Raw genomic sequence first — 22,569 nt, forward strand, 5'->3', positions numbered from 1 at the left:
GGTAACAAATCTGGAACAACTTGAATACTCCTCAATACAGGAATGTTTGAATGAAATTCACTGCCCTTATGAATTGCTAATTTAAAAATGAGTGAGGGGCGCCTGGGTCGCTCAGTCAAACATCTGACTTCAGCTCAGGTCATAATCTCACGGTCTGGTCCGTGAGTTCGAGCCCCACAGTGGACTCTGCCGACAGCTCGGAGCCTGGAACCTGCTTCAGATTCTGTGTCCCCCTCTCTCTCTGCTCCTCCTCCACTCGCACTGTGTCTCTCTCTGTCTCTCAAAAATGAATAAGCGTTACAAAAAAAAAGTTTAAAAATGAGTGATGGGGTACCTGACTGGCTTAGTCAGTGGAGCATGTGACCCTTGATCTCGGGGTTATGGTTTCAAGTCCCACGTTTGGCGTAGCGATTACCTGAAAATAAAATCTTAAAAAAAAAAAAAAAAAAAAAGAGTGATATGGGTCACCTGGCTGGCTCAGTCGGTAGAGCATGTGACTCTTGATCTCAGAGTCGTGAGTTCAAGCCCCATGTTAGGCATGGAACCTACTTAAAATTACAAAATTTAAAATGTATCTCCAGGTTGTAAATTTAGGACCCACATTGGGTGTAGCGATTGCTTAAAGTATTAAAGGGGGCACTTGGGTGGTTCAGCTGGTTAAACATCAGACTCTTGATTTCGGCTCAGCTCATGATCTCAAGGTTTGTGAGACTGAGCCCCGTGTTGGACTCTCTTCTGACAGCACAGAGCCTGCTTGGGATTCTCTCTCTCCCTTGCTCTCTGCTTCTCCCCTGCTCTTTCTTACGTGCATGCACTCTCTCTCTCAAAATAAATAAATTAAAAAAATAATAAAACATAATCCTAGGGGCGCCTGGGGGGCTCAGTTGGTTAAACATCTGACTCTTGATTTCCACTCAGGTCATGAACTCAAGTTGTGGGATGAAGCCAGGCATCCGGGCAACATGCTGGGCTTGGAGCCTGCTTGAGATTCTCTCTCTCTCTGCCCCGCCCCCACACAAGCTCGCTCTCAAAAACAAATTTAAAAAAAATCATGTTTTTATTTTTGAGAGAGAGACAGTGACAGTGGGGGAAGGGCAGAGAGAGAGAGAGGGAGAGGAGACAATCTGAAGCAGGTTCCAGGCTCTGAGCTGTCAGCGCAGAGCCCCACCCGGAGCTTGAACTCACGCACTGCGAGATCATGACCCGAGCCGAAGTCAGATGCCCATTTACTGAGTCACCCAGGTGCTCCCAAAATGAATGTTTTAGAAGTGAATGATATACAGTTGGTGGGAGTGTCAACTCCCCCTCTGTGGAGAACAACTTAGCACTATCAATCAGAACGAAAAATTGAACACACCCTTTAACAAGCTGTTTCAGTTCTACAAATTTATTCATGTTCATAGGCATCAAAAAGCATTACTAGGTTTAAAAACAAGTTAGGGCCTCGCTCTCCTTTAGGCCAGCCGCTGGTCGTCCCGCCCCAACCCCGCGGTCAAGGCGCCCCAATGCTTGAGCGCGCCTTCCGGGCTTGGCCTTGGGGTCTGTAAGCCCGGCGCTCCGAAGACTCGCCGCGCTCCGGGCCTGTCACCGCACTTAACGCCCACCCGAGGCCGCCAGTCAACAACCAACAACCGAGCCACTTTTTCCAGGCTGGATCCCAGTCCCCAGCCCCGCCTCGAGCCTTGTTCCCGCCCTTAATCCCGCTCCGTGGTTTAGTTCCAGCCCCTAGCTCATCCCTGGGTCTCCCGTCACCCCCCCAGGCTTGCCCTCGGGTCCCTAGTCACTGCCCCGTCAAGCCTCCGGGCTCTGCCCTAACCTCAGCCCCGCCCACAGCCTTGTCCCCGCCCTTGACCCCGCCTCCGGGTGCGTCACCGCCTCAGCCACGCCTTCCGGGCTCAGGCCTGGTTCCCAGCGTGTCCCCTGCGCTCCATCCAGATAGTGGGCGGGTCTGTCGCCGGGGCCCAACCCTGTTCCCGCGAGAGAAAAGCTGAAACTCTCCGCCGGCTGCTGGAGGCGGCGGCCTCCGCCTTGCCGGCACCCCCAGCCACCCGCCGCCTGCTGGCCCCCGGAGGGTGAGATCGTGAATCCCCTTACAGCCACAAGCGGAAGTGCGTGTCGGCGGGATCATGGCGACTTTGGCGGACCTGCCGGACTCAGTCCTGTTAGAGATCTTCTCTTACCTCCCGGTCCGGGATCGAATTCGCATCTCCAGGTGCGGCCCCGCCCCGCGGGTTGGGGGAAGAGCCGGGCGGGGGGAGCACCCGGAGATGCGAATCCGGTCCCCGGGGGGCCGCGGTTAGTTTTTTAACGGCGGGTCCCCTCCTCCCAGGGTTTGTCACCGCTGGAAGAGGCTGGTGGACGACCGGTGGCTCTGGCGACACGTCGACCTGACTCTGTACACGGTACACGGGGTCGACCGGGCGGGCATGGGACGCGGTGGGGTCTCTGGGCCGCAAGGACCACTCCTTGCACCCTAGAGTTCGAGCTTGGCAGTCCAGGGTGCATCCCGGCAGCGTCCCTTAGCTGCCCTTCGGTGACCTCCTGGCCTGTTTCCCCATTTCCAAAATGAGGATAGCCAGGATCGTTCAGGGAGCTTAGAGCAGTGTCTGGCGTACGGTGAGCCTATGACAAATGCCTCTTGATTACATTAGCTATTAATGAGTTTTTCTGGAGAAATCATTCTCCAGATTCAACTTAATTTCCAGAATTTATTTACCGAGTATTGCAACTGAACCTTTTCCACGTTTTCCCATTTGCATTGTATTTTTCTTGTTTTCTTACGAACTATTTCAAATATACAGAGAAATGTATAGAGGATAATCTGAAACAACTATGTACTTACCACCTAGATTTAACCCATTTTAACCTTTAGTCTTTTTTTTTTTTTTTTTTTTTTTTTAAGTTTATTTAGTTTGAGAGACAGAACAGAGCGAGCAGGGGAGGAGCAGAGGAAGAGAGAGGGAGAGAGAATTCCAAGCAGGCTCTGCACTCTGAGCGTGGAGCCCAACCTGGGGCTCAGACCCACCAATGTGGGATCATGACCTAAGCTGAAATCAAGAGTCCAATGCTTAAAGGACTGTGCCACACAGGCGCCCCAAACTTTTGGTCATTTTTGCTGCAGATCGTGTGAAACATACATGCAAAGACTTATGTATATGCATATGCATACATCATTTATAGATGTATTCATTGCATTTTTTGAAGCCCTTCTCAGAGATAACCACTATTATAAAATGGATCTGTAGTATTCCTTTCATGTTTTTATTTACTTCCTGTGTGACTACCCATAAGCAATATACAATTTTGTTAATGTGTTTCTAAAGTTGAAATAATGCTGTTCTGGGGCGCCTGGGTGGCGCAGTCGGTTAAGCGTCCGACTTCAGCCAGGTCACGATCTCGCGGTCCGTGAGTTCGAGCCCCGCGTCGGGCTCTGGGCTGATGGCTCGGAGCCTGGAGCCTGTTTCCGATTCTGTGTCTCCCTCTCTCTCTGCCCCTCCCCCGTTCATGCTCTGTCTCTCTCTGTCCCCAAAATAAATAAAAAACGTTGAAAAATAAATTAAAAAAAAAAAAAAGAAAGAAATAATGCTGTTCTGTCTAGGTAATTAAATGCTATTTATTATATATGCACCGATGGCTTTATTTACACAACATTGCTTTTGACACATGTAAATCTAGCTCATTCCTTTCAACTTGTTAAGTGAATATACCACAATTTGTTTACCTGTTTTCCTGTTGACAGACCTTTAGGTTATTTCCAACTTTTTACTCTCACAAACAGTGTTATAAAATAGTGTCAAACTTCACTGTGTATATGAATCACCTAAAGATCTTGTTAAAGTGCTGATTCTGGGGCACCTGGCTGGCTGATTCAGTAGAGTATGTGACTCTTGATCTCGGGATTGTGAGTTCAAGCCCCATGTTGGGTGTAGAGATTACTTAAAAATAAAAATCTTAGGGGCACCTGGGTGGCGCAGTCGGTTGGGCGTCCGACTTCAGCCAGGTCACGATCTCGCGGTCCGTGGGTTCGAGCCCCGCGTCAGGCTCTGGGTTGATGGCTCAGAGCCTGGAGCCTGTTTCCGATGCTGTGTCTCCCTCTCTCTCTGCCCCTCCCCTGTTCATGCTCTGTCTCTCTCTGTCCCAAAAATAAATAAATGTTGAAAAAAAAAAATTTAAAAAATAAAAAAATAAAAAATAAAAATCTTAAAAAATAATTTAAGAAAATAATAAAATGCTGATTCTGATTCAGTGAGCTGGGTGGGGCCCCAGATTCTGATTTTCTAACAGCCCCTCAGGTTTTATGCTGTGCACAAATTTTACACCATGCAGTTTCTTTTTTCTCTCTTCTTTCTTGTTTTGCTTTATGTTTATTTTTTGAGGGAGAGAGCGCAAGCAGGGGAGGGGCAGAGAGAGAATCCAAAGCAGGCTCCATTCTTGCTATCAGCACAGAGGCTGACGTGGGGCTCAAACCGATGAACATGGTGAGACCATGACCTGAGCTGAAGTGGACACTCAATGGAGCCACCCAGGCACCCCTACCGTCTTTTTTAAAAAAGGTTAAATGTACATACAATGAAATGCAAGGTGCTTCCACTTACATTTTGTTTGTTTTGCGGTAATTAACTTCCTGGGGTTAAGTTTTGCAGTTTTCACCGTTACTAGGTTGTGATTTTTGTTATTATTTTTTTATGCTTATTTATTTTTGAGAGAGAGAGAGAGAGCAGGGGAGGGGCAGAGAGAGGGAGACACAGAATCTGAATCAGGCTCTAGGCTTCAAGCTGTCAGCACAGAGCCCAATGTGGGGCTTGAACTCACGAACTGTGAGATCATGACCTGAGCTGAAGTTGGACGCTGAACCGACTGAGCCACCTAGATGCCCCTATTATTATTATTTTTAAGATGACTTTAATTTACTCTGGACAGTTGTAGCCTTTTTCAGTTGGGCTTTGTGTTGCTTATTCCTGGTGGCAGTGGCCACGAAGAAAGGGATAAATGCTGGTGACTTGTTCTGCTTTCTTACTTACAAGGACCCCACTCTGTTGCTGAAGACAGATCTGTTATGATCTTCCCTTTTCTCTCAGTGCTTTTGTTCACACCTAGAAGTCAAAACGATGGGGTTCACTTGGCCTGTTACTCCTGGGGAGGTGCACGGTGAGGTGAGGCTGGCGGGGGTCGGGCAGAAGCCCAGGGGAGCCCTAGTGCCCCAGCTGGGGCTGGTCCGTCTCCAGGCAAGCAGGGGCCTTGGGATATTCTCCGTATCTCTCACCCTGTCACCCCCGCCTCTGGCTCTTACAGATGCGGCCTAAAGTCATGTGGCACCTCCTTCGCCGCTACATGGCATCCCGGCTCCGTTCCCTGCGGGTGGGCGGCTACCTGTTCTCAGGCTCCCAGGCCCCCCGGCTGTCCCCCGCCTTGATGAGGGCCCTGGGCCAGAAGTGCCCTAACCTGAAGCGTCTCTGCCTGCACGTGGCTGACCTGAGCATGGTGCCCATCACCAGCCTGCCCTGCACCCTGAGGACCCTGGAGCTGCACAGCTGCGAGATCTCCATGGCCTGGCTCCTCAAGGAGCAGGACCCCACCGTGCTGCCCTTGCTCGAGTGCATCGTGCTGGACCGGGTCCCTGCCTTCCGTGATGAGCACCTGCAGGGCCTGACGCGCTTCCGCGCCCTGCGGTCGCTGGTGCTGGGCGGTACCTACCGTGTGACCGAGACGGGGCTGGATGCGGGCCTCCAGGAGCTGGGCTACCTGCAGAGGCTGGAGGTGCTGGGCTGCACCCTCTCAGCTGACAGCACCCTCCTGGCCGTCAGTCGCCACCTCCGAGATGTGCGGAAGATCCGGCTGACCGTGAGGGGCCTCTCTGCCCCCGGCCTGTCCGTCTTGGAGGGCATGCCAGCCCTGGAGAGTCTGTGCTTGCTGGGCCCTCTCATCACCCCAGAAATGCCTTCCCCAGCTGAAATCCTCTCTTCCTGCCTCGCCATGCCCAAGCTCAGGGTCCTTGAGCTGCAGGGGCTGGGGTGGGAGGATCAGGAGGCCGAGAGGATCCTGTGTAAGGGGCTGCCCCACTGTATGGTCATCGTCAGGGCCTGCCCCAAAGAGTCCATGGACTGGTGGATGTGACTGCACCACCCATCCATGTTGGCTCTCATGGGTGAGCCCCAGACCCTCTGGACAGCACCTTGCAGAGGGCCCATAACCAGGTTGAGAGAGCCCAAAGCCACAAGGTAGAACGAAGGCCTTGGGGCCTCCGGACAGTTGGAATCCCTGTTTGCCAGTTGTTTGGCCTCTGTGACATCAGCCAGCTTCTCGGAGGGCCTATCCCCACATCTGGAAGTGGGGAAGATCATAGCTACCTCATGGTTATGTCGCGAAGCCTTACTCTTTACCAGCCCCTGGGCCAAAAAGGTCCTCGACGATGGGTCATTCTCAGGAACAGAATGGATGCAGCAGGGTGGGGTTAAGAGTTAGGGGGAGCTGAGGGGCCAGGGCCCCTTTAGGAGGCCTGGCAAGACTACTTATGCATGTGCACCCCCACGCTGACACGCCATTGATACACGAGGGATGCGATGAGAAAGCCCAGGAAGACTTCTGCTTTGACGATTGAAAGTGTCAGTGAAGGTTCTCAGTTGTACTTTCGGTATTTTGGTATTCTATATTTTCAAATTTTTCCACAATGTATATATTATTTTGCTATTAAAGAAAAATATATATATATATTTTTTCCCAAAAGCATTTGGTTTATTCATTCAACAAACGTTTCTTGCCTGCCCACTATTTTGCAAGCACTGGTCGAAGCCCTGGGGCTGCAGCAGTGAACAAAACAAGACCTGAGCAGACGGCAGGGTCGACCTGCAGGTGAACACATTGATGGGATGGTTTTAGAGACTGGGACAATTAAAAAAATTTTTTTAATGTTTATTTTTGAGAGAGAGAGAGAGACAGTGTGTGAGCAGATGAGGGGCAGAGAAAGAGAGAGGGAGACAGAATTCGAAGCAGGCTCCTGGAGCCTGGAGCTGAGCTGCCAGCACAGCGCCCGATGCGGGGCCCAAAATCCCAGACCACAAGATCACAACCTGAGCCGAAGTCGGACGCTTCGCCGACTGAGCCACCCGGGCGCCCCGAGACCGAGACGGTTTTGAAGTAGGCTCACATGATGGAGGTGCCTGTGCCTGGTGGAGTGGGTGGGGCAAGCCTCTCAAGTTTGGAGACCTGAGGGGTGAGGAGGAACCCGCTCTGGGAAGTGCGGGGGGAAATAGAAGGCCAAGACACTGGCTGACATAGGGATGAGTTTGACCTCTTTCAAGGTCAGGAAGAAGATCTGCGTGGCAAGCAATAGGAAGCGAAGTCAGCTGATGGGGTGAGGTTGGAGGGTCCCCACAGGTGGCACAGGCTTTAGGGGTTCAGAAAGCAGCAACTCCTCTTCCTGCCCGTCGAGTCTGAGCCACTTGAAAGATGCAGGTGGCAGGCTGATAGCGATCAGGAGAGGAGTGTCGCTTCTGACCCGAGCTGGGGAGGAGGGCGTGTACGAACGCGACAGGATCACCACCTGCCCACTGGCCCAGCTTGCCTGCTCCGTGGTGGGCCAGAGCCAGAAGAGAAGATGGGGTTGAACTGATACCCTTGGTTCCTTGTTCCAAGCTCACTTCTCAGAGGACCTGGCTGTCTCTCTCATGCTTTCCCGCTAGGGGGTGGAGGAGAAATTCTCCATCTGGCCACCTGAGGACTATGGTATGAGTGCTCATCCAGTGTGGCCACGGTGAGTGTCTACCTGTCCCGTGCTGACCAAATCTGGCAGCGCCAGGCCAGGGCACCTGGGGGACTAGATTGTTCCAGGCTGGGGCACTGGTACTGAAGAGGTGTCTTTCTCCCGGTCTCACCCGATTTCAGTGACCCCTTTCTGGGCTTAGCTCGGAGGGCTGGTAGGGTTATGGCAGAGCCTGACCACCGCCTTCGTGACCAGGGGCCAGGGGCTTGAGGATGCCCTCTGTTGTGAAATGTACCTGAGATCTGTTTTTTTTTCAACGTTTTTTATTTATTTTTGGGACAGAGAGAGACAGAGCACGAACGGGGGAGGGGCAGAGAGAGAGGGAGACACAGAATCGGAAACAGGCTCCAGGCTCCGAGCCATCAGCCCAGAGCCTGACGCGGGGCTCGAACTCACGGAGCGCGAGATCGTGACCTGGCTGAAGTCGGACGCTTAACCGACTGCGCCACCCAGGCGCCCCTGAGATCTGTTTTAATCACATATGGTGGGGGCGCCCGGGTGGCTCAGTGAGTTGAGTGGCCAACTTCAACTCAGGTCATGATCTCATGGTTCGCGGGTTCAAACCCAGCGTCGGGCTCCGTGCTCACAGCTCAGAGCCAGGAGCCTGCTTCAGATTCTGTGCCTCCCTCTCTCTCTGCACCTCCCCCACTCATGCTCTGCCTCCTTCTCTCAAAAATAAATAAACATAAAAAAATCTTTTTTCAAAAATCACGTACGGCGATGGACACGGAGACAAGTGTCTTTGGAAGAAAACTTGATTACAGTAAAACCTTGGTTTGCGAGCACAGTTTGTTCTGGAAACATGCTTGTAATCCAAAGCACTTGTATATCAAAGCGAATTTCCCCAGAAGAATGGAAACTCAGATGATTCATTCCACAACCCAAAAATATTTATATAAAAATGATTACAATACTGTAATATAATACAAAATAGTAAATAAAATGCAAAATATAAATAAAAAAATAAATTAACCTGCACTTACCTTTGAAAACCTTCACGGCTGGTGTGAGGGAGACAAGAGAGAGGAGGGTGATTGTGTAGGACGACCGACTTTCACTATCACTAACGGAATCACTGCTCTTGGCTCCATGGAATCTTTTTCTTGTGCAACTTTAACAAGGAACTTAGCCAATGACACTTGCTTTTGCCTCCTTCTGAGGATTTCGCCGAGATGTGGCATCGCATTGTCATTAAGCAGATTCCTCGCTCGCACTGCTACAGCCTTATTCGGGTGGTGCTTTTCTACAAAATCTTGCACTGTTTCCCACATTTTACACGTCTCCCTAATCTCATTTGGGGTGAGGGATTCCTCCTCCTTTTCCTCCACCTCCTCCTCTGCAGACGAGATCTCATCCATAACCTCTTGCTGTTGCTTGCGATGCGGATCCATCAGCCATCAGTGGTCAGCTCCTGGCCATGTTCCTCCACCAGCTCTTGAATGACATCCTCATTCACCTCCAGTCCCCCCCTTGGTCTTCCCCAAGGACACAATTTCATCGACCACCGGTGGCTCCTGTTCATGAGCAAGCCCCTCTAAGTCATATCTAAGAACACAATCAGGCCACAGTTTTCTCCAAGCAGAATTGAGGGTTCTCTTGGTGATCCCATCCCAGGCTCTGTCGATGATCTTGAGGCAGTTCAGGATGTGGAAATGATTTTTCCAAAACTCTTGGAGGGTAAGGTTTGTTCCTTGGGCCACCTCGAAGCATCGCTGAAATAGTGCTTTAGTGTAAAGCTTTTTAAAGTTCGCAACAACCTGCTGATCCATGGGCTGGAGGACTGGAGTGGTGTTGGGAGGAAGGAACTTGACCTTAATGAACTTGAATTCCTCTAGTAAGTCATCCTCGAAGCCTGGAGGATGAGGAGGGGCATTATCCATAACCAGCAAGGCTTTGAGTGGCAGATTCTTTCCTAAAAGGTACAGTACTTGTGATTCCCAAGAGGAGGGGAATGTCTCACAGAGCCATTATGGGGAAAAACCATAATGGGGTCTGTAGGAGGCAGGAGAAGTAGGAGGAAAGCACAGGCATGAGCCTTTATTATGGTTTTTGCAGGAAGAAATAGGCGAGGCAGGGTAGGCAAGCTGAACAAGCTTAGAATTGGCTACTTTGAATAATTTTGGTGGGCTCTAGGCTCTAGAGGCCATTCCTAGTTGTCTGCTACTTGGCCCTGGTGTGATTTAGGGCAGAGGAAATATTGGCTTGCTGTGTTAGGAGATAACAGAGGTAGTTGGGTTGGCTGGTTTGCATATGAAAGTGTGCTCAAAAGCAAGTTGTTTCCTATCTCTAGGAATTACCCAACCCTCAGAGGGGTGGTCCTGAGCCAGGTTTGCAAGGCCCTAAGGTGTCAAAGCATCACAAAATATAGAAAATTAAAAACAGGATGAATACACCCTCCATTGGAAGTAAAGGGCAATCGCAAGAACTAACATTTCTCCAGTGTCTATTTCATGTCAGGTATTATGCTCAGTCCTTCATGCATGGACTTTTACCAGCAGCCCAGTGAGGAAGGTACAGAGGAGGAAACTGAGGCACAGAGAAGTTAAGTTGCCCAAAGTCACACAACTAGAGAAGTAGCAGAACTGAGTAATCTTATCCTACAGTCCTAACCATTAGGCAAAACTGCCTAGCTGATAGGTAGCAGTTCTAAAAGCCTGGCCCAACAGTTGTGCCCCATCAGGGGACAAAGACTAGACATATAAATTTTTGCATAGCTTGGGGCACCTGGGTGGCTCAGTTCGTTAAGTGTCCGACTTCGGCCTAGGTCATGATCTCACGGTTCGTGAGTTCGGGCCCCGCGTCGGGCTCTGTGCTGACAGCTCAGAGCCTGGAGCTTGCTTAGGATTCTCTGTGCCCCTCTCTCTCTGCCCCTCCCCTGCTCATGCCCTGTCTCTCTCTGTCTCAAAAATAATAAAAATATTTAAAAATAAATGAATAAATTTTTGCATGGCTCTACTGAGGTATAATTCATAGCAATAAACAGCACATATTTAGGTGCATAATTTGATGAGTTTTGACACATGTGTATCTTGTCTTTTACTCATTATGATGATTTTAGGATTTATCCAAGCTCTTGTAGGAATCAAAACTTTGTTCCTGAGTAGTATTCCATCATGTGACTATAATAGCATAATTTGTTACCCATTCACCTTTGATGGATATTTGTGTTAAAACACATATATCTTCTTAAAATAATTTTTCTGATATAAAAAATAATATATGGGGCGCCTGGGTGGCGCAGTCGGTTAAGCGTCCGACTTCAGCCAGGTCACGATCTCGCGGTCCGTGAGTTCAAGCCCCGCGTCGGGCTCTGGGCTGATGGCTCAGAGCCTGGAGCCTGTTTCCGATTCTGTGTCTCCCTCTCTCTCTGCCCCTCCTCCGTTCATGCTATGTCTCTCTCTGTCCCAAAAATAAATAAAAAACGTTGAAAAAAAAAATAAAAAAAAAAATAATAAAAAAAATAATATATGCCTGTGAAGAATTTTAACAGTACAGAAAGGATACCTCTTTCTAATCCCAGGCCCCAGAGGAAATCACTGTGAGAAGTTTGAGGTAGCCTTCTAGAATTTTGTCTACTATTGGGAGTTTGGAGAAAAATCAAAGACATTAAAAAAATTTTTTTAATGTTTATTTTGAGAGAGAGAGAGAGGGAGAGAGACAGAACGCAAGGGAGGAGTACGAACTCATGAACTGTGAGATCGTGACCTGAGCCGAAGTTGGATGCTTAACCAACTGAGCCCCCCAGGCACCCTGCCCTGCCTTTTCTCCCTTTTTCAATAACCCTTTTGAATGAAGTCTCTTTACCAATGTCCAGAATTATTTTTCACAATGATAAAGAAACAAAAATCCCTTGGGTCATTTTTGACTCTTTGTTCTAAAACTACACAAATCCATCAGCAGATAGCCACTGGCTCTGCCTTAATTTTAGCACCAGAGTGGATCCCACTCCCTCCATTCTCCCCAGCCACCTTTGTCCAGCCATCTCCATCTGTCACTGGGATTATTGCCTTAACTTTCTAATGGTCCTCGCTGATTCTATCTTTTCTTCCCTAGAGTCACACAAAAGACGAAGAGAATTTGATTTTATTTATTTAAAGTTTTTTAAATGTTTATTTATTTTGGAAGGAGAGAGAGACAGAGCATGAACGGGGGAGGGGCAGAGAGAGAGGGAGACACAGAATCCGAAGCAGGTTCCGGGCTCTGAGCTGGCAGCACAGAGCCCGACGCGGGGCTCAAACTCACGAACCGCGAGATCATGACCTGAGCCGAAGTCTGACACTCAACCAGCTGAGCCACCCAGGTGCCCCAAAGAGAATTTTAAAAATAGACATCAGGTCATGTTGCTCCTGGAACTCAAAACTCTTCAGGGGCTCCTCCATTGCTCTCAAGGTAACACCCACAATTCTTAGAGTTGCTCAGATGGCCTTGTATGATCTGACTTCATTGCTTCTCTGACTTCACTTCCAATTAGTCTCCAACCTGCCCGACTCACTTCAAACATTTTAGACACTGGACTTCTGATGTTGCCTACTTTTTAAAAGTTTATTTATTTACTTTGAGGGAGAGAAAGAGAGAGAGAGAGAGAGAGAGAGAGAGAATGAATCCCAAGCAAGGTCTGCACTGTCAGTACAGAGCCTGATGCAGGACTCGAACTCAGAAACTGTGAGATCATGACCTAAGCCATAATCAAGAGTCGGATGCTTAACTGAATGAAATACCCAGGTGCCCCTCTGCTGTTGTTTTAAATTTTTATTTATTTATTTATTTTTGGGACAGAGAGAGACAGAGCATGAACGGGGGAGGGGCAGAGAGAGAGGGAGACACAGAATCGGAAACAGGCTCCAGGCTCCGAGCCATCAGCCCAGAGCCTGACGCGGGGCTCGAACCCACGGACCGCGAGATCGTGACCTGGCTGAAGTCGGACGCTTAACCGACTGCGCCACCCAGGCGCCCCTCTGCTGTTGTTTTAAAGGCCAAACCTCTCCTACCTCAGGACCTTTGCACTTGTTCATTCTCCAGAAACTCACACTCATTCCCTGAATTCCTCCAACCAGATGGCTGGGGGGTGTACATGGTTCTGGGCCTTAGTTTTCTCATCTGTCAAACTATTCTTTCTCTTTACCTCAAACACCAGGCAGATCTTATAACCAAAGGTATAGTGGGAAGGGAAAATGCTTTTCAAAGTGAGAACTGTTGGGGTGTCTGTCTGGCTCCCTTGGTTAAGCGACCGACTCTTGATTTTGGCTCAGGTCACCATCTCTCTGTTGGTGGGATGGAGTCCCAGGAGAGGCTCTGCACCGACAGCACGGATCCTGCTTGGGGTTCTCTCTTACTCTCTCTCTGCCCTTCCCCTGCTCTCTCTGTCTCTCTCTCAGAAATAAATAAATCAACATTTAATGTGAGAACTGTTGCCCTTAAAAACAAAACTGGCGGTTATTTTATCAGCAAAAGATGGGCTTATTTAGGAACAACAAAAATTTGCAATCCCCGGCCCAGGCAAACCATGGCAAAACCATAGGTAAGTCCCCACAATAAAGGAAGGTAGCTCTTTTTATAGAGGAAAAAGGGGGAGTGGGGAGGGGCTTTTATAAATTAAAAGTGAATTGTAATAAATTGGGAGTTTGAAGTATAATGGCTTCTCATTGACTGAGCTGTTGCTGGGGGAGGAAAAAGCTTCCTTCCTCTTGCTGGGATACTAAAGGAGTACTTACTTACAAGGTCCCTCTCTTCCTGTTGGACCTACAATTGACTAGCGCTGGGCATGAAAGCTCTCCCTGCTGGTCTCCCAACTCCATTCTAAATGAGGTTTCCTTTTATTCGTTTTCACAAACCTTTCCAATAGGGAAGTAAAGTTTTATAGTTGGTTTCAAGAGCTACTTGAGATAGAGTGTAATCCCCTCAATCACCAGAAGATGGCAGCACGTCACCGGATTTGCCACGTAGATAATTGTACCCTCACAATATAGGAATTAGGAGACGTTGGTAGTATTTATACACCTCGTCACCCTTCATAAATAGGGAAAATGGAAGGAATGTATACTTGTCGGGCATCTACTGTATGGGCTGGATACTCTTATTTACACTTGTGACTTAAGTCAGAGCACGTCCCCCATCTCTCAGAACTCCCCCAAAACAATCAAATGGGAAATGAAACAAAAAATTAAATGTATATATATAGTGTCTAGGAGTGAACCTAACTGAAAGATACAACCCACTGAAGAAGAAAATTTAAAAACTTTAAGGCCCTAAGGAAGGAACGGGATGAATGGAGGTGTGATCCACTTTGTGGACTGACAGATACTTTTGTAAACCTGGTGTTCTGTCACAGAGTCTCGGAAGGAATGACAAAAGAAGCAAAAAAAGCTTTTATTGGGGATCCTGACGACGGGGATGCTGAGGACGCGCCCACTGAGAGTGAGGCCCGCCCAAGCCCTGCCCTCACACCTGGTCCTCATCCGGTTTCCGCCCCCTGAGACCGGAAGCCCCTTTAGCCCTGCCCACAACGCACTACCCTCAAGCCCCGCCTTCTAGGATTGGTCTTCACCGCCCCCCCTCCCGCCACGCCCCCAAGGACTTGTCTCAGGCCAAGCCACGCCCCCAGGCACTGTCCCGCCCCTGCCCCGCCCACTAATCCTCCTACTCCTTCCTGGCTGGGCGGATTTAAGACCCTTGCCTGCCCGCTGGCTTCTTCAAGCTCTGCCCTCCTCCGACCCCGCAGGGCGGGAGCCCTGGCGACCCGCGCCATCTCGGCTCACAAAACCGGAAGCAGAAGTGTCTGTCAGCCGGGCGCCGCCGCAGGCTGCATCGCTTCTGGGGCATATGGGAACGCCCAGCTCTGGTGTCGCCTGGAGGGTCTGGCTCGAAAGATCCAGGGCCAAAGGGCAGGTCCGGTCAGTCCGTTGCGGCGCGTTTCCCGAGAGACTTCCGGATCCACCGCTCTTCCCGGCCGGCGGGGTCCGGGTTGCTGTGGTGTGGTGGAAGTAATGGGTCCAGATGACTCTGGACCTCATTTTTCTCATCTGCTGCTCCTTCCATCTCCCCGCTGCTCCTTTGCCCCAAGCACTAGGCTGATGTTATAACCCAAAAGTATAGTGGTACAGGAAAAGGGCTTTTCTTTTCCTTTTAAAAGAGAACTTTTATTTTAATTTTTACTTGAAAAAAACTGTTAATTAATTTTTTAAAATTTACATCCAAGTTGGTTAACATGTAGTGTAATAATGATTTCCGAAGTAGAATTGAGTGATTCATCACTTACATATAACACCCAGAGCTCATGCCAACAAATGTCCTCTTTAGTGCCCCTTGCCCTTTAATGAGAACTTTTAAAAGGACATGAGCATGGATGATCTTAAAAACATGTTGTATGAAAAGAAGCCTTGCTCCAGTGTATATATGATTCTATTTAATGTTTATTTAACTTTTTGAGAGAGAGAGAGAGACAGAGCGCAGGGGGGGGTGGGGGGTGGGGGGTGGTTTAGAGAGACAGGAAGACACAGAATTGGAAGCAGGCTCCAGGCTCTGAGCTGTCAGCACAGAGCCCAGTGCGGGGGTTTTAACCCATGAGCAGTGAGATCATGACCTAAGCTGAAGTTGGATGCTTAACTGACAGAGCCACCCAGGCACCCCAAAAGTTCTTAAAAATTTAAACTATAGGGGGCACTTGGCTGGCTCAGTTTGTGTAACATGCAACTCTTGATCTTGGGGTTGTGAGTTTGAGCCCCATGTTGGGTATAGAGATTACTTAAAAATAAAATCTTTAATGATAAATAAAATCTTAAAAAATAAAATAAAATTTAAACTATAAGTTTGTTTCCTGTTGTGAAAATAAAGGGAAACCTCACTAAAATGGAGTCAGGAGGCCAGAAGGGATAGGTCTAACTCTACTACTCCATGTTAACTACAGGAAGAACTGTCACAAGCCCCAACAGGGAATGATGTACATTGTGTCTCATGCAAGAAATTGACTACCCAGGCAACTCAGCAGATGGGAAACTCCTCATCACTCTCAACTCTTGCTTTTGTCTGTCAGTCAGACTGATTCAAAACAACCCCTCCCAATTTACTCTTTTCCATGAAATAACATTCCTCTACTTTGTTGGGCTATACTATGGTTTTTGCCATTGTTTGCTTGTCCCAAATTGTAATTGTTGGCCATTCTTGAATAAACCTATATTTTGCTAGTAAAATAATTTTTAAGATCAACTTTTTTTTTTTTGGTATTTCTTATTTTAAAAAATTTAATGTATATTATTTTGGGGAGAGAGGGCAGGGCAAGGAGAGAGGGAGAGACAAAATCTGAAGGAGGATCCAGGCTCTGAGCTCTCAGCACAGAGCCTTACATGGGGCTTGAGCTCATGGATGGTAAGATCATGACCTGAGCCAAAGTCAGACTCTTTTTTTTTTTTTAATTTTTTTTTTTAACATTTATTTATTTTTGAGACAGAGACAGAGCATGAATAGGGGAGGGTCAGAGAGAGAGAGGGAGACACAGAATCTGAAACCGGCTCCAGGCTCTGAGCTGTCAGCACAGAGCCCGACGCAGGGCTTGAACTCACGAACCGCGAGATCATGACCTGAGTGGAAGTTGGACGCTTAACCGACTGAGCCACCCAGGCGCCCCCAAAGTCAGACTCTTAACAGAGCCACCCAGGAGCCCCTTTTTAAGAGGTTTAAAAAGAAATGATTGAATGAATCACCACAGGATTCAGTTTGTAAACATACTAGAAATAGTACATTCCAATGTGGCACTCACATAGGAAATGTTTTCTTGTATGTTTGTTTTACCATCTGTCTTCCTCCCCAGTTGAAAAAAGAGTTCTGTGAAGGCATGACTTGAATAAATGAAAGGAAAAGCATTATCAAGGGAAGTGATGGTTGGGGCATTTGGCTGGCTCAGTCACAAGAGCATGCGACTCCTGATCTTGGGCTCCTGAGTTCAATACCCCACGTTGTGTGTAGAGATTACTTAAACACATAAAAACTTAAGTAAAAACAAAAAGTGATGGTGACCACACAAAAACCAGCAAGTGAAATATATAAAAGATCTAAACATGTTCATACTTAATGAAAGTCTAAAAATGCTTCACTATTTGCCATATAAAAACGGAAAGATTTAAAACATAAGGCCAACGGTCCCAAGACTACTACAGAAATGTATGACAAGTTCAAAGGTAATATCAAAAACCTCTGAGAAGGGGCAAAGAAGTTTTTAAAGAATAGTGAAAAGGATGTATCCGGTATCAACTGCTTCATAACAAAGCACCTCCAAGCTTAGTACATCCTTGAACCCCGCTGCAAGAACTCAGAGAACAGCATTTTTTGATTGGGAGCTGCCTGACTGGTCCGAGGTGGGCGCGAGGCTCGGTCCAACCGACTCTGTACCGTTCTGGTCCCCCGCCGAAGTCCGTGCCCTCGGCCTCGGCGCCGCTAAGTCCTGCCGGAGCCTTCCTTCCACCTTTAAGCCCCGAGACCGGAAGTGGAGTGCTTGGGACCTGAGCAGCGGCCAACTTCCCTTTACGGTTTTTCTCTTTATTTGCCTGCGGCACAGAAGGGCGACTGCAGGTGCGAGGTCGGAGCTAGAGCTGGGAGAAGGGCCTCTGGGGAGTGGGTCTTGACTACGGCGAGGATGCCAGGCTCGCGGAAGGCGGGGTCTTGGTCAGGGTGGGCAAACGGGGCCTCTCGGAGGCGGGCCTCTGTGGGGTGCGTGGCCGGCGAGGGCGTGGTCTCGGTGGGGGCGGGGCCCTGGCGGGGGGGCGGGGACTGAGTCGGCGGCCGCGCGCCCCGGCAGGGGCTGGGTCTCGCGAGCGTGGAGATCAACGGACGTTGGTCGCTTCTCGGGGTCCTTCCGACCTTCTGAACTGGGGGTGTCGGTTGGGGCGGGAGTGAGAGGTGTTGGTGAAATCTACTTCCAGGGTGTCCCCTTCTGCCTTCGTTATACGGGAGAATTTCACTTGTGGCTTTTGTGAGAATTGCTGAGGTGAGAATATCTTAAACTTAATTTTGGTGAATTACGTTTGATAAATTCATTTGGGAAAAATGCTTTCTCAGGATCTAGCGTGAGGGTCAATAAAAAAGTGTAATGAAGAAAATGAAATGAAGTAAGTGAAAATGTAAGTAACAAGCCTTACAGTTAAAGTTATTCACTTCTGTACTTCGCACATCAGCTACACCTCTCCTCCAAGGGCCTGCCCTCGCGGTCGAGTTTTATTTTTTATTTTTTTAAAGGTTTTGTATTTTTTTTTTGAGTTTGTTTAGTTGAGATAGAGAGAGAGAGCGAGAGCGCGCGCGTACGTGCGGACGTGGGGGGAAGCGGGCAGAGAGCCTGGTGCGGGGCTTGAACTCAGGAGCCCTGAGATCATGACCTGAGCCTAAGGCAGGAGTCCAGCGCTTAAAGGGACTGAGCCATCCAGGCTCCCCTAGGAAGAGTGTAGACTCTTTTTTTATTTTTTGTCATAAAAGAGTGGACTGCTGTCAACAGAGGCTTTTTTTTTTTTTTACACTTTTAGTTTTTATTTTTTATTTATTTAATTTTTTTAATATATGAAATTTACTGTCAAATTGGTTTCCATATAGACTCTTGATTTAAAAAGCTCTTCCCTTGGTTGGAAAGAAGGCAAAAGTGACTCTGATCCGTGAGATTAGCTGTGTGCACAGGTGACGCCTCAGCTACGTGCATTATGTTTGTTTGCGCTTGACTGTTTTTCTTGATTACACAAGTGATGCATGGGTATGTTGTTTTTGTTAACATTCAAATAATTCAGAAACTATAGTAAGAATGTTAACGGTTCCCTTCACACTCTCCCTGCCAAGTGCACATAAAATACAATGTCCTGCTTTGTAGGCCTCCAGTGTTACTGATGGCAGTGTGGTCTTGCCATCATTTTTCTTTTTTTTTTTTTTTATTGTGGTCAAATGTACATATCATAAAAATTTCCCTTTAACCTTTCTTGAGGGTACTGTTCATTGGCGTTAAGTACAATCACACTATTGTGCGACCGTTACCACCACGCATCTTCAAAACTTTTCCATTTTCCCCAAATGAAACTGTTCTCATTAAAAAAAAAAAAAAAAACTCCCCATGGGGCGCCTGGGTGGCTCAGTCGGTTAAGCGTCTGACTTCAGCTCAGGTCACGATCTCACAGTCCGTGAGTTCGATCCCAGCGGCGGGTTCTGTGCTGACAGCTCAGAGCCTGGGACCTGTTTCAGATTCTGTGTCTCCCTCTCTCTCTGCCCCTTCCCCACTCACGCTCTGTCTCTCTCTGTCTCAGAAATAAATAAAAACATTTTTAAAAAATTAAAACAAACAAACAAACAAAAAACTTCCCGTAACCCTAACTCCCAGCCCCTGGTAATCTCTATTCTATTTTCTTTCTCTCTAAACTGGACTATTGTTGGTACCTCATATAAGTGGAATCGTGCAATATCGTTCTTTTGTGTCTAGATTATTTCACTTAGCGTAATGTTCTAAAATACACGCATGTTGTAGCATGTATCAGGATTTTATTCCTTTGTAAGGTTGAATAATATTATATTTATATATTTATTATAGACATAGTTTATATATGTTTATATTTTGCATATTTTATATCTTGTTATATTTTTATATATTTCATATTATATAGTTACATATTTTGCATATTTTACATTTTTGTATATTTACATTTTGTATATATTTTATAATTTATATTGTAAAATGAACTTATATTTAATATAGATGTAATATATAAATATATATTCTATGTACTTACATTTATTTACACTAGAATTTTATATAATATATAAATATAACTATAACATTATTCAACCTTAAGTGTATACATTTTGTTTTTCTGTTCATTTGGGTTGTCCACCTTTTGGCTTTTGTGAATCATGCCGCTACAAACATTGGTTTACAAATATCTCTTCAAGTTCCTGCTTTCAGTCCTTTTGGATATATACTCAGAAGTGGAATTACTGGATCATATGGTAATTCGATGTTAAGCTTTTTGAGGAACCACAACACTATTCTCTACAGTGGCTGTACCATTTCACATTACCATCAGCAATGAGTATTTTTTTTTAAACATTTAAAACATTTAAAAACATTTTTATTTATTTATTTTCTATTAAAGTTTTTTTTTTGGTGTGTGTTTATTTTTGAGAGAGAGAGAGAGAGAGAGAGACAGAGCATGAGCGGGGGAGGGGCAGAGAGAGAGGGAGACATAGAATCTGAAGCAGGCTCCAGGCTTCAAGCTGTCAACACAGAGCCTGACACAAGGCTAAAACCCACAGACCGTGAGATCATGACCTGAGCTGAAGTTGGACGCTTAACTGACTGAGCCACCCAGGTGCCCCTATTTTTATTTTTTTGCTAATAGCTATCCTAATAGATATGAAGTAGCATTTCCTTATGGGTTTGATTTGCATTTCCCTGATGATTAATGATGTTGAACATCTTATGTGCTTATTGACCATATGTATGTCTTTATTTTAATGTTTATTTATTTATTTTGAGAGAGAGAGCCCAAGGCGGGTAGGGGCAGAGAGAGAGTGGAGAGAGAGAATCCCCTCTGCACTGGCAGTGCAGAGCCTGACATTCACAAACCATGAGATCATGACCTGAGCTGAAACCAAGAGTCCGACTCTTAACTGACTGAGCCACCCAGGCGCCCCTATATGCCTTCTTTGGAGAAATATCTGTTCAAGTCCTTTGCCCAACAGTCATTTTCTTTTTTTTATTAAAAAATTTTTTTTTCAATGTTTATTTTTGAGAGACAGAGACAGAGTGTGAGTAGGGAAGGGGCAGAGAGAGAGGGAGATACAGAATTCAAAGCGGGCTCCAGACTTGAGCTCTAAGCTGTCAGCACAGAGCCTGACAGGGAGCTCGAACCCACGAACCGTCAGATCATGACCTGGGCCGAAGTTGGATGCCCAACCGACTGAGCCACCCAGGCACCCCTGCCTAACAGTCATTTTTAATGCATGTATATACCTTTCTGCATATACATATTTTATAAATTATGTAAATATATTTATACTTTACCTTCAGATCTATATCAGTTTTTGTTTTAAACACCATAATCATTTCCCACAGTATGAATATATGATAATTATTTGGGCCCTTGCTATAATGTAATGTATATTTCAATTGGTTCCAGTTTTTACCTATTATAAACAGTTTTTAATGAACAAGCTTGAACACACACATGTATCTATCTATCTATCTGCACAGATGCCAGAGTTTCTCTTGGGTACGGTCCTACAAGTTGCTAGTTGAAGGCATAGGACTATTTAAAATTTTAGTAGACATAAATTCCAATATCCCAGCACACTCCCAACTATCAGTGGCCTCTAGTCATCCTTTGTCATCTGTGGCTAAGACAGTTTTTCTACCCAGTGCCAAGGGATTGGTGGTCTGAACTTGGAACCCAGATAAGTTATCCCCTAGAAGCCCTCCCTTGGCCTGCTGGTCTACCTAGTTTTGAAATTATTCCTGCCAACCCACATTATTCCCACAAACGAAACAATAGGTCTCGATATACCTCTTACAAAAAGATTGCCTCCAAAGTCTCAATTCCCCCAAAAGCCTCTCTAAGGGGGAGCATACCTTGTGGGAGTTGCCCTGCCCTAGGAGGAAATTTCCCTTCCTTTCCTGAACCCTCCAGCTGTCCATCCCTTCCTCTATTGCCATGATGTGGGAGACAGTGGTCAGATGGATAGCCGTACTCCCTCTCTGTGCTCCCTAGTTCCTTAGTGCCTGGGCTCTCTGTTGCTATATAACCCCTCCCCCTTCTTTTTAATAGTTTATTTATTTATTTTGAGAGAGAGAAAGAACACACAAGCAGGGGAGGAGCAGAGAGAGAGGGAGAGAGAATCTCAAGCAGGCTGTGCACTGCCAGTGCAGAGCCCAGTGTTGGGCTTGAACTCACGAACTGTGGGATCATGACTTGAGCTGAAGTCAAGAGTCAGCTGCTTAACCATCTGAGCCACCCCTTCTGATTTGATGGGAAAATATGCCATATGTAAAATATGTTAAATGTTCTGTGTATCTGTAAGGTATATTGTATATGATATATACATATTAATTTTCACATATTATACAAAATATATATGTTTTCCTGTAAAACTTCACCTTGAACAATTTGCCACCTTTTTTTTGTTTCAACTTTTTACTTAAATTCTAGTTAGTTAACATATAGTGTAATATTGGTTTCAGGAGTAGAATTTAGTAATTTATCACTTACAGGGGTGCCTGGGTGGCTCAGTTGGTTAAGCATCTGACTTTGGCTCAGGCCAATGATCTCGCGGTTTGTGAGTTTGAGCCCCACGTCGGGCTCTGTGCTGACAGCTCAGAGCCTGGAGCCTGCTTCGGATTCTGTGTCTCCCCCTCTCTCTGCCCCTCCCATGCTCATGCTCTGTCTCTCTCTGTCTCTTAATAATTAATGTTAAAAAAAAGTAATTTATCACTTACAGCTAACACCCAGTGCTCATCACTAGTGCCCTCCTTAATATCCATCACCCATTTAGCCCATCCCTTGCCCAACTCCCTCACCAACCCTCAGTTTGTTCTCTATAGTTGAGTCTCTTATGGTTTCCTTCCCTCTCTTTTTTCCCCCTTCTCTTATGTTCATCTCTTGTGTTTCTTAAATTCCACATATGAGTGAAATCACATGGTATTTGTCATTCTCTGATTGACTTCTTTCACTTAGCATAATACATTCTAGCTCCATCCATGTCACTGCAAATAGCAAGATTTCATTCAATTTGATGACTGAGTAATATTCCATTGTACATGTGTACCACATCTTCTTTATCCATTCATCAGTTGATAG

At 46.8% G+C, this 22,569-nt stretch overlaps 1 protein-coding gene and 2 long non-coding RNA genes across 4 annotated transcripts in view; all 3 read left to right on the forward strand.

Annotated features, from left to right (window-relative positions):
- The first annotated feature begins 1,102 nt into the window (after positions 1-1,102).
- On the forward strand, positions 1,103-6,246 carry FBXL12 (F-box and leucine rich repeat protein 12). 2 transcript variants are annotated; one of them, XM_058728121.1, is made up of 3 exons: positions 1,111-2,212; positions 2,330-2,402; positions 5,293-6,246. In XM_058728121.1, exons 1-3 carry the CDS (start codon positions 2,127-2,129, stop codon positions 6,112-6,114), a joined length of 981 nt encoding a protein of 326 aa, XP_058584104.1. In that variant the 5' UTR covers positions 1,111-2,126; the 3' UTR covers positions 6,115-6,246. The 2 variants fall into 2 exon arrangements, with proteins under 2 accessions (XP_058584105.1, XP_058584104.1); XM_058728122.1 differs by lacking the exon at positions 2,330-2,402 and having other exon boundaries at positions 1,103-2,212.
- On the forward strand, positions 2,409-3,954 carry LOC131510684 (uncharacterized). Its single transcript, XR_009261139.1, has 2 exons — positions 2,409-3,322; positions 3,574-3,954. It is a non-coding gene; the product is annotated as an uncharacterized LOC131510684 (long non-coding RNA).
- Positions 6,247-17,519: 11,273 nt separating the features above from the next.
- Positions 17,520-22,569, forward strand: part of LOC131511081 (uncharacterized) — a 52,869-nt gene continuing 47,819 nt past the window's right edge. Inside the window, exon 1 of the long non-coding RNA XR_009261331.1 lies at positions 17,520-17,735. This is a non-coding gene — a long non-coding RNA (uncharacterized LOC131511081). The remainder of the gene's footprint in view (positions 17,736-22,569) is intronic.

Source organism: Neofelis nebulosa, chromosome 4 (assembly GCF_028018385.1).
Source record: "Neofelis nebulosa isolate mNeoNeb1 chromosome 4, mNeoNeb1.pri, whole genome shotgun sequence".
Lineage (NCBI taxonomy): Eukaryota > Metazoa > Chordata > Mammalia > Carnivora > Felidae > Neofelis > Neofelis nebulosa.